Source organism: Muntiacus reevesi, chromosome 4 (assembly GCF_963930625.1).
Source record: "Muntiacus reevesi chromosome 4, mMunRee1.1, whole genome shotgun sequence".
In the NCBI taxonomy this organism is placed as follows: Eukaryota; Metazoa; Chordata; class Mammalia; order Artiodactyla; family Cervidae; genus Muntiacus; species Muntiacus reevesi.
The window spans coordinates 165,236,188-165,254,868 of record NC_089252.1 but is presented as its reverse complement, the minus strand read 5'-3'; the positions used below and the strand labels follow the sequence as shown (position 1 = coordinate 165,254,868).

The 18,681-nt window shown below is 47.1% G+C and overlaps 1 protein-coding gene across 1 annotated transcript in view; it reads right to left on the bottom strand.

Moving 5' to 3' along the window:
• The window catches only part of PPM1H (protein phosphatase, Mg2+/Mn2+ dependent 1H), a 291,732-nt gene that overhangs the window by 67,769 nt on the left and 205,282 nt on the right, over positions 1-18,681 (bottom strand). The window contains exon 6 of the mRNA XM_065934722.1: positions 9,326-9,444. Coding sequence (XP_065790794.1) covers positions 9,326-9,444 — 119 coding nt within the window. The remainder of the gene's footprint in view (positions 1-9,325; positions 9,445-18,681) is intronic.

Sequence of the window (18,681 nt, the reverse complement as noted above, 5' to 3'; positions counted from 1 at the left end):
AAGCTTCCCTAACTTACATTAGGCTTCTCAGGTGGCATTACTGGTAAAGAACCCGCTTGTCAATGCAGGAGACCCAAGACACATTGGTTCGATTCCCTGGGTAGGGAAGATCCCCTGGAGGAGGGCACGACAACCCACTCTACTATTCTTGCCTGGAGAATCCCATGGGCCGACAAGCCTCGTGGGCTGCAGTCCATAGGGTCGCAAAGAGTCGGACATGACTGAGCCACTCAGCACGCACGCACATCGGGAACATTATCTGGCTGACGTGTACCAGTAAGTGTGTACGGAGGTTGAAAACACTGATGTTCCCCTGTGCTGGCTTGCAAATAATGACTGTCACAAGTCCACAACGACCCCCATTTGCTGGATTCTCCCCTGGAATCCCTATGACGTGGTAAAGAGAGAATTAATGCCTGGCACAGCAAGAGGATGTCTAGGACCCAGATGGAGCCTAGTCCTCCATGCTGACTGTCAAAATATTTTGAATATGACCTCCAGCTTACACGTTCCCAGAACACACAACTGACTTTCACGTCTCTGGGCTTCCACTTGAGCTACACACTCTGCTCAAGGTATCCTTCTCTCAACCCTCCGAAACCTCTCCTGTTTCAGATCTTTGGTTCAAACACGACCTTCCCCACTGAGTCTTCCCCAATCCCAATCTCAGTTCCCCCAAACCACTGGTCCCTCTTCTACAGCCACAAAAAAACCCCACGAAAAAAACAATCACCACGCAGCAGCTTCCAGGGCCAGAGGGGCTTCCTGGCATCCTGAACTCTTCTCAGAGTTAAGCTGGCACAGTGGCTGTGGGACAGACCTGCCCCCATGGAAGTGGCCAGCACCCCTTCAATCTCCTGCTTCTCTAAACTACCTTCTTTTTTCCTTGCAGCTTCTAGCCTCTCGTTACCATTGAGAAACGAGCATCTCAACACACATTATTATTAGGCTGTATAATCCAGGACAAGGATCAGATCTTGCTGACCCTTCCAGCTTCCATCACATCTAATGATCATATTACCAGACACATACAGCACATAATTACTAAATGCCAGCTTTGCTCAATGCACTGACCAAGTCATACCACCCGATTGATAGGTTCTGCCATCAGCCCCATGTACATATGTGGAAACGGAGGAAGAGAGAGGTGACGTGATTTGTCCCAGCCATACCTGGGTACTATCCCAGCCAGGGAGTCTGGCTCCACATCCCTTGTTCCTAACTACGACTCAATGTCTAACATGCTGCAGATGTACAGTACAGGTTTGTCGAATATAGAAACAAGCATGCCCTGGGGTTCCTTGGCTAACAGGACACTGCTTATTTTCACAGGGATGTGGGCAAGCGCTTGACATCCTCAAACCTCCCCCAGATGACTTGGAGGTAAGTCACCCCCTCGCATGTGCTGTGTGTGCCTGCAAACAGCGCTCACTGGAGGAGAAGCGGGAGAGACCCGATGTTTGGGGGTAAATAAAGGAATACAGATAAGCGTTCACAGGGTCTGATGGGGGAAAAAACGCTTGGAAGTGGTTTGATGACTTCAGGAACAAGACATTTACACCTATCAGTAAAGCAGAGAGAGAGGCCTGTGAGTGTATAAAGAGTGAGTGGACGATCACTGCGGGGCAGGCTGGCGGGGCATCTCTTTCCTTTCTCCTCCCCGTGGGCTGACCACGCCGGCCTGTCTCGGTTCCCAACCATTTGTAAAGATCTCTCGGCCTCCGCTGGCCTCACGGGCAGAGCAGGGGGTGGGGGGAGGAGGGCGGGGAGCGAGGGGTCATTTATCACTGTCGGGACATGAGCTGCACACGGCAGGGTTGGCTCTGCTCCCTGCTGCTCCTGCAACCAGAGGTGCAAACCTTGAAAAAATGCAGAACACGCATCTCGAAAATATCCATTCATCATCGCAGCTTGGGGAGGGCGGGAGCGGCCCCTCCCGATGTGGGGTTGACCTGCTCTGCCTTCAGCCTGGGTCCCACCGAACTGGGAACACGGGGATGACTCAGGGACCTAACCCCTGTCCCGGCCAACCCCCGATCTACTACAATCTCCCGAGGTTGGGGTTAAAATTCTCTGAGATGCCATCCAAACCCCTCTTCTCTCCATTAACTCTGATTTCCAGATTGCTTTCCACCATCAGCCTGCAGCCAAGGTCGCCCATAATCATTAAATTATGAAAATACAAGTGGCTGGGAGGAAATGAATCCCAGGTTTAACTCAGGAATGGCCTGCTTTCTCGTGAAGTGATTATAAAATTAAAATGTGCTATTTCTCTGGCGAGCATAAAAAGCCTCCTTGGTGACGTCTACGGCCCCATAGTAATGTCAGGATTTGCAACAAGGAGGGACTGCATGCACCTCAACCACGGAAGTCAGGGACTTCTGCAGGTAAATTTCCAACGACTGGGTTAAAGGTGATTAAAATCAAGGAGAGGAGGAGGACGGGGTTTGAATTTTCCAATTACTCTTGAAAACTCAAAAGTCAAGCTGCTAGAAAATGCAGGCTTTCTGAGCAGGACTAATAATGCTGAGCTAATTAGACCCACAGGCATGGCCAGCATATAAATTCAGCCCAAAGGAGGGACACTGTCCCTTTAAAAACTGCCTGGGGATCAGTGGAAAAGCTAATGAGGAGTGTCAGTTGGGGCTGCTTTTTTAAGGTGGTCCTCGGGAGGACACAGCCTGGGGTTTCTGTAACAGGGCTTCTGTGCTTGGTTCAATAAATCAATTTATATTAAAACGCGGGTACAGCTCTGGAGCTGGCTTCATAAAGCGTTCTGTGGCGTTTCTCAATCTGCTTATCCCGTTCCCTGTCAGCCTTCCTGAATGCACCATCAGAGGGCATTGAAAAGAGCAATAAAGAAGATGGAAGAAACTAAACTATTTGTGAAACTTGACCCAGCAGCTCCACACCACGCTGGGGGCTGCCTCTGGTGAGTTTCTCTCCAGAAGACATTTGGATGGTTGGTAAGAAGCCCAGTGTTGGGGGGTTGCAGCGCTCAACCCGAAGCTGGGCTCCAGGCTGCACCCTGAGAATAAATGTCAACCTCAACCAGGAAGGAAAAGGGCTGACAGTGAAGCTGCTTTTCAACCTGATCCTCAGGGTATGAAAGAGTCTCCAAGAAGTGAGAGAAAAAACCAAGATGAATAAGAGTGCCAACGGCTGGCACAGTCTAGGAGGTGGCAGAGAGGGGGCCAGAGGAGGGAGGTGTGTTACTGACCAGGGCAGATGGAATGGGTCTTCCTTCAGACTGGCCAGCAGGCTTGCCAGTGAGGGACTGCTGCAGACCAGACTCCCTAAACACAATGACCTTTGCCCCCGAAGGTCTGAAAACTACAGGGAAGCCCATCTCCCACTTCTGGACTTGGAGTCCAGCAGCAGCAGCAGGGTCAGAAGCCACAGAACATGGCCACAACATTCTGTCCTCCCCATCTTGGCTCAGCTGTCTTTTTAACTCCTTGCTACTGGGTTGTTCAATTACAGACAGCTCCCGGCATCGTCCTCCACCCCAGTTAAACCCTTACGTTACCTAGACTGCAGTCCCATCTGCTAAGACTTTATGTGATGATGGAAATGTTCTATATCTGTCACGTCCACTTCAGTGGTCACGAGCCACATGTGGCCACTGAACAACTGAGATCCAGCTGCTGTGACGCGGGAAACCAATTTTTACTTTTAATTAATTTTAACTAATTTAGATTGAAATGGTCCCCGGCGGCGAGTGGCCACTCTGCCAGAGAGGACACGGAACAGAAAAGTTTTCCTTTGCCTTCAAAAAGGTAGTGAACGCTGAGAGCAGAAAATGGCGGTGGATGCCACTCTGTTCCCAGGGGAAAACCTCTGATTTATCAGCTCTCAGTTTCAAGGGAAATAGAGGAGGGAACAATTACCCTGATGCGTCATCAAGTTGGAATCACAAAAGAGTTAAGGGCTGCAAGAGACAGAAGTGAAAGGTTACCATCACTGGAATTTTCCTAATGGAATCTGTCTTTTTCAGAAGCTCGGAAAAGCAGCGCAAAGCCCACCCCCTCTGGAGGCTGGCAGAGAAGGGCACAGAAAGTGTTTTATAAACAAGCGACCCGGGGCTCGGGATTTGCCCAGGGCCCCAGAACCTCGGCAGAGCGAGGACCGGTACCCAAGCAGCACTCTCTCTCCTAAGCAAGCCATGCCGTCTCGTGTCACTGGTCCCTGAAATCAGACCATCATAAACGTTAAAACGGCTTTGCTTAAAGAAAGAATTTTGGTGTACTTTACTGTTAACCAGAACCATCTGGAAGCAATCTTGCATTCACACGATGGACTTGTCCTCTTTGGCCCTCGCTCTCAACAAATCCCATCAGCCCAGGAACAGCTGCTGGAGAGCCTGGCCCAAAGCCAGGGGTGAAGCGCTGGCCCCCTCCCATGTGCGCTGGGGTGTGTGTGTGGGGGGCCCAGCCTTGCTCGTCACCCCATGCGGCCAGACCCAGAGCACAAAGAACAGAGATCCTACACGAGAAAGCGAAGTCGCCGCCGTCCCAGGAGTGGGCACTCGGGGCCACAGCGCCAGCTGTGAGAAACGGTTGTTTTAGCTCGGGAACACAGATGCCTGCCAGCAAATTACGGCCAGAGACGGCTCGGAGGGGAGTGGGTCAGGACGCTGGGCTCACAATGTCAGCTAGTGAGCATCGTGCGACAGACGGCAGCTTCACACAAAGGGCTGGGGAGGAGGGACACGGCTCGTACCAAGTCCAAGGCCAAGGTTCTGGCGCCAGGACCAAGGACATCTGGCACGGAAGGTTAAGAGCTGGGACATGCCAGGGACCGACTCAGCATCCAGGATGCTGTTAGAAAACGCCTTTGTGGGGCTTTCCTGGCGGCTCAGAGGTAAAGGATCTGCCTGCCAATGCAGGAGACATGGGTTCGATCCCTGGTCCGGGAAGATCCCCTCCTCATGCCGCAGAGTAAGTATGCCTATGTGCCACAACGGAGTCTGCGCTCTAGAGCTCGGGAGCGGCAACTACTGCAGCCTGCCTGTCCCGGAGCCCATGCTCCACAGAAGAGACACCAGCACAACGAGAGGCCTGCACACACAGACCCACCCACCACGGTAAAAAAGAAAACCACACGCAAAAAAACAAAAGAAACAAAACTTGATTTATAAAATAACTTTAAAAAAAGAGGGGGGGGGGGAAAGGCCTGCATAAATCAAACCACTGTGCAAACTATCTGAGCAGAAAGGAGGTGGGAGAGCCAGGGACGAGACAGATTTCATTAGGAAGGTCTGGGTGACAATAACCTTTTGTCCTCTATACAATCTGGGCCTGCCAAGCTCCACGGTCTCTGAGAAAGCATGAGGGTGGGAGAGAAAGAATCCTCATCCGAAGGCAACAGACTCATCCTTAATTATGAGAGCAGGCTTCCCGGAGCTGACATCCTCTCCCACACTTCCTCCTGGCTGCAGACACACCACGGAAAGCTGGCAGGATGCTCCTCTAATGAGAGCAGTCAATTTTCCTAAATAAAGGAAATCTGGTGCTTTGGGGATCGTCCCCATCATCACCACCCCCAAACCACACACAGACTTTTAGTGACGAGTGTGAAGCATCACAGTTTAATTTGGCCAACAGTCCACTGGGTCAGATTGAGAACTGGAAAAATGACTACCTCGGCAGCTCCTGAAATGTTTTATTTCATCCTCTTGTCCTCTAAAGGGTTGGCAAGGAGACACTGATCCGGGTAGATGGAGGTCCCCTGCTTAAATTTCCACCGTAGCTCAAAACTGAATAATCATGTCTAATTTCACTCTGAAGAAAAGTTGATCCACTGTATCAGAAAGAGCCCCAGGCTAAGAATCAGAAGCTCGGGTTATTCTGACATTTTTGCATTCGTGGCCACTTAAGTACGTGTAAGCCACTTAATCCCTCTCAGCCTCAATTTGCTCAGCTGCAAAATGGGAACGAGGAGGAGGACTCCTCTTTTGGCATTTGACAGTTTAGCACCAGACTGAACAGTGTACCCCTGAAGTGAGGTCACCTGGGTTCACAGACTGGCTTCTCCCCTTACAAGTTGAATGGCTTTGAGCAACTTGGCCCATGTGCCTCAGTTTCCTCATCTGTAAAATGGACCTAGTTCACAGGAAGTGTGTAAAGGCCTCATCACAGTTGGTGCCTGGCCCTTAGCTGTCTCCCTCACTGTTAGCCAGCCCCATAACCAGTAGGGACAAGCAGGCAGATAAACATTTCCACAACTAAGTCTTTGCTACAAGGTTTCAACAGCTTGGCAATGGATGAACCCTTACTTGTTAGAAAGGTTTACAAGTTCACAAGCCAAGACTAATTCTGAAGCCAAGAAACATAAAGGAGGGTTGGGGTGAGGACATACCTGTCTCCTTGAGCAAGATGCATTCCCAACACCCACCAGTCCACCTTCAACCAATCCCAACACCTTGGCAGTAATTTGGGGCTTTCATGGAAAAAGAGGCTGCAGATCCTTGTCTCTCTCTGTTTAATTCATTTGCCAGCCTTTCTCTTTCTAATAGACAACTCAGAAAAATAGGAAACTGGGAGTTCATGTTTCTTAAGTCCTGAAAAAATAACTGCTAGGTTTGGGGTTTTCCATTAGAGGTGAAAAACATTTTTTAAAAGAACTCATTAAAGCTGGGAGGTGGGCAGAAGGAGTTTACATAGGCAGTGGTCTAAATTGGCTTTAAACTTCCCAACTTCTTCCAACAAAGATAGATCTCTCCTTTTCCGTAAGTGTCATTTTCAAATCCTAAGTAACAACAGATAGGAAATAAACAAAGATGTACACCAATCTCTGCTTGTAGCCAAAGTTGTGAGCCAACAGCCACACAGGGAACTTTGCTGAAACAAATGAGCAAATCACATCTGACCGAAGCCAATCTCAGCCTTGGCTCCTCAGTTATTTGGTACCTTCTGCGGAGTTCTGCACAGTTAAATACAGCCCATTTATGGACTGTTCACTTGCTTAAGACCCTGCTAATGCATGTGCATGCCTGCATGTTAGGTAGAGAGCAAAAGAGAATAACTGTGTATATATAAAGCTGGATGTAATCTAATCCTGAACTTATCTACGTTTAAAAAAAACTGTAAAAAGGGGTAATCTTTAGCCATTTGTTTACCAAGTTTGTTGTGACTGCTGCGATCTAATTTGCCTTTTTGGCATAGAAAGAAAATACAAACAGCCTTGCCTCAAGCTCAACAAGGCTTGTGTGCTGGCTTCTCATTCCTACCCTTTCCATCAACCATCTGTGTGTCCGCCACCCCCATCAACTTCTGTCAATCACACCTTTCATCCAATAATCACAGCCTGTCGACTACATGTCAGGCACAGGATGAGTCACGGGGCTGCCCCTCTGGGGGCTGACAGACCCCTATAATTAGAGGAACTGATGACTTACCCCTGACATGTATCCCTTGACCAAAACCATCTAGTTGTTTATTTCCTTGCCTTCTCTGTTTTCTGCTTCCGTCCCTCTATTTGGCTCTGGAGATCTCATATCCAGATTTCTATGATAGTTTTTCTCTAGATATCTGAATCTGCTTTCTCTCCTGGTCATTCTCCCTCTCTTATTGTACAATAACCTTCCTAAAGCATTGCTTTTATCATTTCATTCTCCTCAGCAACACAAAGGTGTAACCAGCAGGGTCTCACCGTAAACCTCAATTTCTCTGTCTGGCTTCCCACATTCTCAGTTATGCTCTCCCGGCGCCATCTCAGCCTGACTTCCTACAGCCACACCCTCCCCCCATTTTGGCCATTTTCCTCGCTGTCTCTTAGCTTTGCTCTTTCTGTTTATGTGTTTATAACCACGTGGGTTCCTAACCCGGAATGGTTTTCAGTCCACCTTTCCAAATTCTACAAAGACCAGACCAAACGTCTCCACGGTTTTCTGAATTTCATGAACCCTCACCTGAAACTTCTCTGTAAGGAGTGCTGGTTCTGCTAATTGAATAAAAATGCATTTGCAAGAAAACCCAGTCTGGAGCAACAAAACTTCAGAGCTCAGGGCGGCAAACATAGTAAGCCCTTTCTGATAAATCCAATCATGTTTTAGAGCAGGAGTAAGTATTTTTAAAGCGCTGCTGCAACCACTCAAAGGCTCTGTTGTCGCATGAAGTGACAGATCAAACATAAACAAAAGAATGTGACTGTACGTTTCAAAGTTATTTACAGGCAGAGGTGGTGGGGGTGGGGGTGGGGGGGTGGAATTTGGTTCTCGGGCTGCAATTTGCTTACCCTGCTCTAGAAGAAGGGTGGATACTGGTGAGGATCTCTTTGGATGACAAAAGACAACTGGACATGTCTCAGGATAGCCTCTGATCCTGGCCGGGTAGCTCGACTATTCCTTTAAGACAGTGCGTACCCTTGGAGTGGATTTTCAGCCTAAAAGTCATCCCCGTGGGAATGTGGGCTGTGACCATCTGTTACTGCTATTTTAGTCCAACAAGAGGAGATAATGGAATCTACTCTGTACTCTGTGCCGGGGACGGGGCAAGGAACGAGGCCACTGTCCCACTCTGCTGTCCTCCAGACTGGCGAGGGGCTCCCTGGTCAGAACCGCAGGGTCTTAGAGCAAACTTCCCCCACCCTCCTTTGTGCCAGCCACTCTCCCCTCGCTTCGTCCTTACACCAACCTTATGAAGTCTTAGTACTTCATCATCATATCTATTTTCAGTTGGAACAAACAGATGAGGTCTTAGTCAATGTTAACTACTGACCCACAGAAATGGTTTGGGTGCCTTATATAGGTAGGTGTGTTTGGAGAATATGATGCCCTTTGTCAAGAGCTCTTTTGTGGTGAAATGTGGTGAAATAATGACAGCTCATTACCGCTGGTCCTTACACCCACCCTTCAGAGAGTATTCTTTTCATTTTATTCATGGGAAACTGAACTCATAGGGGTTAAGTAGTTTATCCAACTCGGCCTATTCAGAAAGGTCAGAGTTATGATTCAAATCCAAGCTGGTCTGGCCAAATAGAGCTTTGGCTCATTCCTTTGAGCCCTGTTACCTCCTTAAGTAACTGTGACCTAAAAAAACCCAAGTTTAATGTGTTTTAAAAGCCCCCAGATTCCTGCTCTGTGTGAAGTGGGGGGTTACATCAGCTCGGTGGGTCGAGTGTCCTTAGGGAGGGCCTCGGAGAGCAGAGAAGCAAACCAACACCCAGATCTGAGAGCAGCAGCAGCGGGTGTAGACCCTTTTCCCTCCCCACCAGCCCAGGGCTCCGCCTGCACCTCCTAATCCAAACTGCAGAACTGACTTTTCGTGGCGGCGACGCTGCCTTCACGTCAGCAGTGCCCAGGCAGAGGGAGGCATGTTCTTACCAGCCTGTCATATTAAAATCCCTGTAGAGCATCTTCTTTCCAAGTTCCTTCCTCTGTACTCTCCTTGGAAACTCCAAATGTGTGAACTCATTTCCCAGCAAGTGAGGCTGCATGAATGCCTAATAGCAAAAAGAGAAGAAGAAGGAAAAAAAAAACCACACAGATTTAGAGGAAAAAAATAAGACCCAAGGATGCTCTGCAAATTGACACAGGCCACATTTATGAAATTAGAAAATGGTTCTCAAGTTTTTCAGGGAGATAAATAGATTTAAGAACCTGAGTACAATATCAACAAATAAAAATCATGAATGTAATTTATAAAAAGACACGACTTTTTCATGTGAGATGATAAATTAATTGTAATCGGAGAAATGTATCTCTAAAGCAAGAAAAAGGTTCACTTCTTAATTCAAATTCAAGATGGCTTCACTTGGCTGAACGGCCGGAAAGCTCACCCTGACTCTCTCCTCCTTGGCTTTCTCTGCTTGCCTCCTGAGCATGTTCCTAGTTATCACAGCCTTGGCTCTGCAAGCTGCGTGTGGGTCTCCACGTCAACAAAATGGCCTGAGAGAGAGGGCTGGGGCCGCATGCACCAGACAGGAACTTTCTCTTGGATCCCCTCCATTTTGCTCTGCAGTAATTTGATCATGTAATTGGAAGACTGTTCCAGAGCAGATGGCTTCTTCCCCTCCCCCAAATCTCTGTTCACACTACACAAGTCTTGAGCAAACAGCCACTTAGGGGATCGCTGTGAAAAAACAAACAGTCTCATTGTCACACTCCAAACTCAAATCCAGTTATCCAAGAGACGAAATGCTCAAGTATGAACGTCCCTGCTTGGAGTCGATACATCGTAAGCAGTTGCCCTGGATCTGCCCTGTACCAAGCCTGCTTGTTAGTGGTGTACTGGAATGGTTCTCTCTCCTTCTCTGGCAGAGAAAGGAGTGAGCAGAGCAGATCACGGCCCGGCACTGCAGGAGAACCAGGGCTCCCTGCCACAGGACAGATGGCGTATCCTTGGTCTGCTGGAAATAGACGTCTCCCGCAGCCTCTTTCCCAGGACCCGACACCAACCTATCCCCCACTGATTCTCATGGTGGTTCAGAGGTCTCTGCTGGATGCTAGCCATTAGCAGCCAAGTGTATTAGGAGTTAGAGGAAGCCAGCTGAACTGTCCCCAGGCTGGTCAGATTGGACCAGCCAACAGAACTCTGAGTCAGGGATGCTACGCAGTCATGGGGACAGGAGCGGCAGGACTGAGGGCGAGAAGAGGGGCTGTCCTGTCTGCTGCATCCCCGAGAGGGTCCAGGCCAGGGGGGAATTCTGCAGCTTCTCTGAGGGGCTTTGAAACCTCTGCTGGGAATGAGGCTTGTGCTGCCTACAAGTATCAAGGACATGAAAACACTGGGTTTTACAGAAAGGAAGAAGGGAACTAAAACTCACAGCACAGGTCCATGGGGTGGGCTTTGGATTCGAATCCAAGTTCTGCATTTATAAGCTCAGTGATTTTCCTGGGTGACTTAACTGCTTGGGCCTCAGTTTCTTTACTTGCACATTGTGACTAATTGCGATTTATCTCATACTATTTGAATAATGAAATGACATCTAAAGTGCACTGACCATGATGGTCTCTGTTTGTAAAAGGAAAATAATTTATCCATCCAATGGTTGTCAAGTCTTATGTAGTATTTTGTGAGCTCTCATTTCACACCCCTCACAATCTTAGGGCAGGACCTACTCTGTGGGGCCCATTGCAAAGGGAAAATATGGAGCCACTATTCAAAATTAAAAATTTCCAGATGGCGACCGTGGAGCATTAAGCCAAGTGCAGACTCTGGGCAACTGCAGAAATCGCATCCTTGATGGCAGCTGTACCTACAGAGTAGATACAATTTCATTCCCCTCCTTTATTTTGGTCGGCCCACAAGAACTAAGGACCAAAGGCATTAGTAGTCCGTGAACAGCACCCTCTGTCATCTCTCAAAACTTTGGGACCATGTCAGCATGGTGTTTTTGTCTATCCCTTACCTTCTAAGCTGGAGTAACACTGACCTAGGGGTTGGTACATGTCAGGCACTTGATACACCTTATGTTATTACCTTGGCAATTCTATGAAGCCGATGTCATAGACTCAATTTACAAATGAGCAAACTAAGGTCCAGAGAGGTTAAGACACCTATCCTAAGGTTATCAGCCAGGAATGGGTGATTCTAGGGTTTGAGCTTAACATCAAACCCATAACCTCCATCCTAACCCATATGTTGGTCCTTTAACCCGCACACACATGAACAAAAACCAGTAAACAGGCAACAACAGGCCTGTTGCCATGCCAAGTCTGAGCCACAAACAGGCACATGTGAGGATCTAGTGAATAAAAGCATTACAGATCTGCACACAGCTTGGCCACAGCAATGTTCTTCAAATAGTGAGAAGAAATCGTTGAATAACACGAGTGATTAAAGTAGTACAAAACCAGACAAAAGGATTCTGTGCGATCACATACAAAGGGTTAGAGAGGATACGTCATTACACAGAAAGAGCAAACATACATTTATAAAAAGCAGGCTGTCACACAAAATGTGTCTGTGAGAGTGCATGTATAGAAACTTATGTGTATCGGGTCATAGATACACAGATCGATCAAACTCTGAGAGATCGCGGAGGACAGAGGAGCCTGGAAGGCTACAACCCCTACAACCATAGGGTTGCAAAGAGTGGACACGACTTAGTAACTGAACAACAAAACCCTTCAACATACATGTATACATGAGTGAGTATGCACGTGTATAAATACAGGTACATGATACACACACACACACACACACACACACACACACACATACCGTAACAAACAGGTTACGACCCAAAAGCCATGACTAAGTACATTCTGTGCCCTCGTGCCTTTACCATTGGAATGCTTGCCTGGGCACTTGTATCAGAAGTTGGCAGGGTAGCTACTTCCGACAGGGGCCACCACGCCTCTCCCTCTGGGGATGGGCAGGCTCAAAGGGACCTTGAACCCTCGGTCACCTGTGACATCCACTGTCCCTTCACATGCAGAGACTTTCAGGGTCTCAACAAACCACCTGCTTCTCCTGTTAGAACAAGAGGCTATTGTAGTCCATCAATTCTAAGACGCCTTTTATTAGATGCGCCATTAGTTACCTCTAAGGGAGGGGGGAAAAGCTGCCAATTACACTAGGCATAATGCTTTCTAATCCCTTCAATTTTTTAATTTATTATTTTTAAAGAGCTCCTATCAATGTAGGCTAAAACTATTATCTATCACTGTTTTGCAGGTTTCCCTGGTGGCTCAGATGGTAAAGAATCCTCCTACAACGCAGGAGACGTGGGTTCGGCCCCTGGGTCGTGAAGACCCCCTGGAGACGGAAATGGCAAAACCCACTTCAATATTCCCACCTGAGAAATCCCGTGGACAGAGGAGCCTGGTGGGTCACACAGTCCATGGGGGTAACAAAGAGTCCGACATGACCGGGCAACTAACACCTTTTGCATATTTAGGAAGGGATATGTAAATGAAGAATACCTGTTAAGGTTGTTCCAAAACATTTTCACATTTAGGATCTGATGGCACTCATCATTTTCCAGCTCTGAGTTACCCTGTGTTCGTGATTTTCCCACCAGAGCGGCTCTGTTTCAGGGGCTCACTGGCTTTAACAACTTGCAGAAGCACCACAAGCCTCAGAGGCGGGGTGCAGAGTCCTGAAGCAGGCTGTGTCATCCTCCAGAGTCGGCTTTCTTCTGCCGCCTACTTGGGGGAAGCCAGTCCCCCGAGTCCCCCTGCTGGGCTGGCACTCCCCAGGGACAGCAGCGCTTCCCTTCCCTGCGGGCTTGTCCTCCAAGTTGCTCCGTGAGCGCCTGTTCTGAACTTCAGTCCTGCTCTACTGATGTCCGCTTACACCTGGGAGATGACATCCGTGTCATGCCGGACACCGGGCTGACAGCAGCAATCAACTGTAAACCTCGGTATGTCCGAAGGTGAGAGAGAAAAGCTCCCTTATCTCCAAGGAATTACTGTGGTACTCAACCCCCACTGACACGATGCCACCCCCTTGGGTTTCTCTCTCTGATCATTTCTCTTCCTCTAGCTAGATGCCACAGCACATTTCACATGTTACGTGACACATGAGCCGTTACAGTCATGCCCGCCATAGAATGCATGTATATCCCACGTGTACTGAGGACATATCCTGCCTCCTGGCGTATTTTTGAAAGTGAAAGTGGTCTACGGCCATACCACCCTGAACACGCCCGATCTCGTCTGATCTTGGAAAGTGAAAGTGTTAGTTGCTCAGCTGTGTCCAACTTTTTGTGACCCCATGGACTGCAGCCCGCCAGGGATCTCTGCTCATGGATTCTCCAGACAAGAATACTGGAGTGTGTAGTCATTCCCCTCTCCAGGGGATCTTCCCGGCCCAGGGATTAAACCCAGGTCTCCTTCACTGCAGGCAGATTCTTCACCAGCTGAGCCACCAGGGAAGTTCTTCTCACTACGCTTTAAAATGACCATTCCCATCCTAACCGTAGGCTTCCTTCTTGGCAGCACTTTTGACACTCACCCCAGTTGTATTTGTCAGACCTGATGGAGCTACTGCTGTTAAAGAAAGAAACAACTCAAGAATTAAGTACAAGTAGAACAAATAGGTGGCTGATGGGTGAAAAATGAGATGCTACAATATAATGGGACATATACCTGTTGTTTTCTGAGAAACATGCTTATTAGTGTACCTTTTCGTGCAATACTCATGAAAGGTTGCAAAGTCTATCAAGTTGTCATATCAAAATACCACAGACAGAGGGATTTAAAGCAGGAAAAAGTTATTTCTCACAGACTGGAGTCTGGGAAGTCTAAGATCAAGATGCCAGCAGATCTGTGGCCTGGTGAGCACTCTCCTCCCGGCTTGCACACTGCCGCCTTCTTGCTGCACCTCACAAGCTTTCTGCTGTGCTCTCATGGGGAGAGAGAAATCAAGCATGCTGGCATCTCTTCTTATCAGGAAACTAACCCTATCAAATCAGGGCCCACTCTTATGACCTCATTTAACCTTAATTACTTCTGTAAAGGTCCTATCTCCAAATTCGGTACACTGGGGGTGAGGGTTTCCACAGGAATGTGAGGGGAGAAATACACACTTCAGTCCATAACATGGTCTTGTACGTACTTATGTTTATATAGGTACATACACTCAAAGTCATCAAAATATTACACAGTGTTATCTTATGGTTTCCTTTCCAACTTACCTATATTCAAGAATATGTCTACCAGTAGATATGGATTATTTTCATTTGGAAAATACTCTCAAATGTATTATTTTTTGAGAAGCCAGGTTTTAAACTAGGTCTGAGAAAACTGTTGAGAGGAGTTTTACAGCCCTTTCATATTCCAAAAATCTGAGTCACTGGAAGGGGCCAGCCCAGGTAGACACCTGGCGTCAATGCAGGCGATGCTGAAGCCCTCTGCAGCCCAACAGCCCAGCACAAAGACATTCTGTTCTCAGAAGCCGAGTGGCCCAGCAACTTGGGAACTCAGAAACTTCTTTAGGACCTGCCCAGCATCCAAGCAACACACACTGCTTAGCGTTACTTCACTAGTGCTGGCCTGCCCTGCTGGAAGCACTGCTCAAGTCAGCATTGTGGAATCTTGAGCCTCAAAAGTGACTTAACTCATAATACATGTAAGCACCACACAGACACAGTTTAGAGTCTGCAAAATGTGGGAGCTGGAATGCATTAGATTCCTTCTAGCAATAAAATCCAATGATTTTCTGACTCCAAACTTGCAGGACTCATGGACAATTCTGGCATGGTTTTTCACTCCACTCCTCATACCCGGCTGCTCGTAAACATAGGCATGATGACTGCCCCTTCCCCAGGCACAGCTAAGGATGCTGGCGTATCAGAAACGTGGACTGTAATGGGATCGACATCCCAGATGGGAGCAAACACACGTTAAGGCCCCAGGCCCACCTGTGAAATGAAAATTCTCGACACTCTCCGACACATTCCGTACTTATCTGCTTTGCTGAATACATTTTAGCTTTCTCTCTTTGATGGCACTATTGGGATATCTGTACGTCAGAAACATCTGCACGGTGACGCAAGTAACACCAGCTACACTTGAATATGTTCATTATTTTTAAAACCTCAGCTACACTCTAGTGCCCAGCATAGCACTGACCACAGTAAAGACGCTAAGTATTTGCTGGAGGAATGAATACAGAACACTCTGACCCGCTTTACACAGTCACCTTTCAGCGACTATTACTTTGTAAAGTAAGACCACATAGCTTTCAATCAGTAGAAAAAGATAAAACTAAGATCCATGGCATTTACAATCCTGGACGCACATGACATATTTTGGATTTAGCTAACTTTTTTCTTTTAAATAATTTCGTAGATATCTTCCTATAAATTCTCAAGAATGTGGATACAGTTATACCACAGAAAACTTCATGATATTCCACACTCCTAAGAATACCTAAATATATATTGCCTCTTCTCTACCTAATAAGCATGCCGACTAGAAACCTAGAGACATATTTTACACTAAAATCCAATTTCAATTGTGCTAGCCTGCCCCATGTTAAAAAAAACAAAAACAAAACCCAGCAAACTAGACTTCTTTCTGTACCTCTATTTATCCTAAATTTTGAGGCTCTCCCTCAAGAAAGCATAACTGAATGCTTCCAACTAAAGGGAGGGGATGGAGGTACATCTGGAGCTTGTGTACCACAAACGGCACCTGGGGGGAAAGGTTTGGTAACCACTGCCCTGGCAAAACCACAGGCAGGTGGCCGAGAGTCTTCTAAGGACTCTAGAGAGTGTAGGTTTGTTGGAAAAAAAAAAAAAAAAGAGGGTGGAACATATCCTTGCCACTTAATGAGAATACATTTCCAGACGTGGTTATGCCTGGCCAGGAACAAGAAGTTTCTCTAGGGAAAGGATGCTGGAGTCTGCTGTACCAAGAATTGGCAGGATACAGAGATGGGGCAGGAGGACCGAGCATCTTCTGGCTGCGCTCCTCTCTGGTCCTGAGCGGAAACCAGCTTCCAGGGAAGAGGAGGCAGGTGAGCACAGCACCGTGAAGACACACAGCCATCCCATCTCAGTGACAGCCTCTGAGTCACAGAGGAACTGAGCCGTAACAGGAGAGAACAACCAGAAGAAGAGAGGCCTTCTGGAACGTCCCAGAAAATCTCACGAGAGCAGAGTGCACCCCTGAACCCAGATCTGTCTTGCTCCAGAGCCCAGGGACCTGAGCCCCGCCATCCTGGGATGGGGGAGAGCTCTGAGCATCCCGGCACGGCAGGGAGAAAACAGGGAGCGGAAGCAGGAATCCAGATCCCAGGGATGGGTATGTACCTGCTGGGTCCTGGAGGAGGCTGAGCACCAGGCCTCCTGCAGACACTGAGATGGTGGTTCCCAAGGTTGCTAAAAATTGCCTGCTCAGGAACACAAAATGTTTCCTTCTTTTAATAAATTTTCCTTCTGCCACTTTGTGATCAGCTTGCCAGTGAGTAGTGAGAGTCAATAAGGGGGACTGTGCCGGGTTTTGGGGGTATCCAGCCAATGGAATTCATGCAATTAACACATAAGCTCCTGCAGGTGTGGGTACCAGGGGTTAGGGATTCAAAGAATTAAAAGCTTAGAGCTCACGCACTGGCGCGGGAGAATGAGGAAGGCCTATAGGTGGGAATGGAACTATCTTCAAGAGTAAGGAACGAAGAGAGGGGTCACTGGGTGGAGTCAGAGAAAACCTGAAAAGGATTTTTGTTCATTATTTAAAAATTTTTTTTAATTAAAAAAAATTAAAAAAACTGATGTATAGTCACTTTACAGTGTCTCAGCAAAGTGATTCAGTTATGTGTATAAGTGTTTTTTCAGATTCTTTTCCATTATAGGTTATTACAAAATACTGAATATAGTTCCTGTGCTATATAGCAGGACCTCGCTGTTTATGTCACACATAGTAGTATATACATGGGGGCTTCCCAGGTGGTGCTAGTGGTAAGGAACCTGCCCGCCAATGCAGGAGACATGAGAGACTCAGGTTCCATCCCTGGGTCAGGAAGATCCCCTGAAGGAGGGCATGGCAACCCACTCCAGCATTCTTGCCTGCAGAGCATGGCCTGAGAAGCATAGCAGGCTACCGTCCATAGGGTCGCACAGAGTCAGACATGGCTAAAGCTACTTAGCGTGCACACAGTATATATACAAGTTAATCTCAAATTTCTGATTTATCCCTCTTCCCCACCTCCACTTCCCCTATGGTAACCATACGCTTGTTTTCTGTGAATCTACTTCTGTTTTGTAAATAAGTTTGCATCATGTTTTAGATTCCACATATGAGTGACATCATATGATATTTGTCTTTCTGTCTGGTTTCCTTCACCTAGTAGGATAATGTTCAGGTCCATCCATATTGCTGCAAATAGCATTACTTCATTCTTTTTAAAGTCTAATATTCCATTGTGTGTGTGTGTGTGTGTGTGTGTTGTGTGTGTGTGTTGTGTGTGTGTGTGTGTGTGTGTGTGTGTGTATATATATATATGTACATACACACACGTACACCACATCTTTATCCATTCATGTCAGTGGACATTCAGGTTGCCTCCACATCTTGCTACTAAAATAATGCTGCCAGGAACACTAGGGTGCATGTATCTTTTTGAATTAGAGCTTTTGTCTTTTCCAGATATTTTCCCAGGAGTGGGGTTGCTGGATCATATGTTAACTCTATTTTTAGTTTTTTAAGGAGCCTCCACACTGTTCTCCATAATGGCTGCATGAATTTACACTCCCACCAACAGTGTAGAAGTGTTCCCCATTCTCCACACCCTCTCCAGCATTTATTATTTGTAGATGTTTTAATGAGAGCCATTCTCACTGGAATAAGGTGATACCTCATTGTAGTTTTGATTTGCATTTCCCTGATGATGAGTGATGTTGAACACTTTTTCATGTGCCTGTTGGCCATCTGCAGGCCTTCTTTGAAAAAACGTCTATTTAGGTCTCTGCCCTTTTCTTGATTGGGTTGTTTGTTTTGTTGATACTGGGCTGTGTAAGCTGTTTGCATATTTTAGAAATTAAGTCCTTGTCGGTCATATCATTTGCCAATATTTTCTTTTATCCTGCAGGTTGTCTTTTCATTTTGTTTATGGTTTCCTTTGCTCTGAAAAAGCTTTTAACTTTAATTAGGTCTCATTTGTTTATTTTTCCTTTTGTTTCCATTACTCTAGCAGATAGATTTGAAAAAATACTGCTGCAATTTATTTCCGTGTTCTGCCTATGCTTTCCTCTGGCAGAAAAGCATCTTAAGAGCTAGGCAGGTAAGGG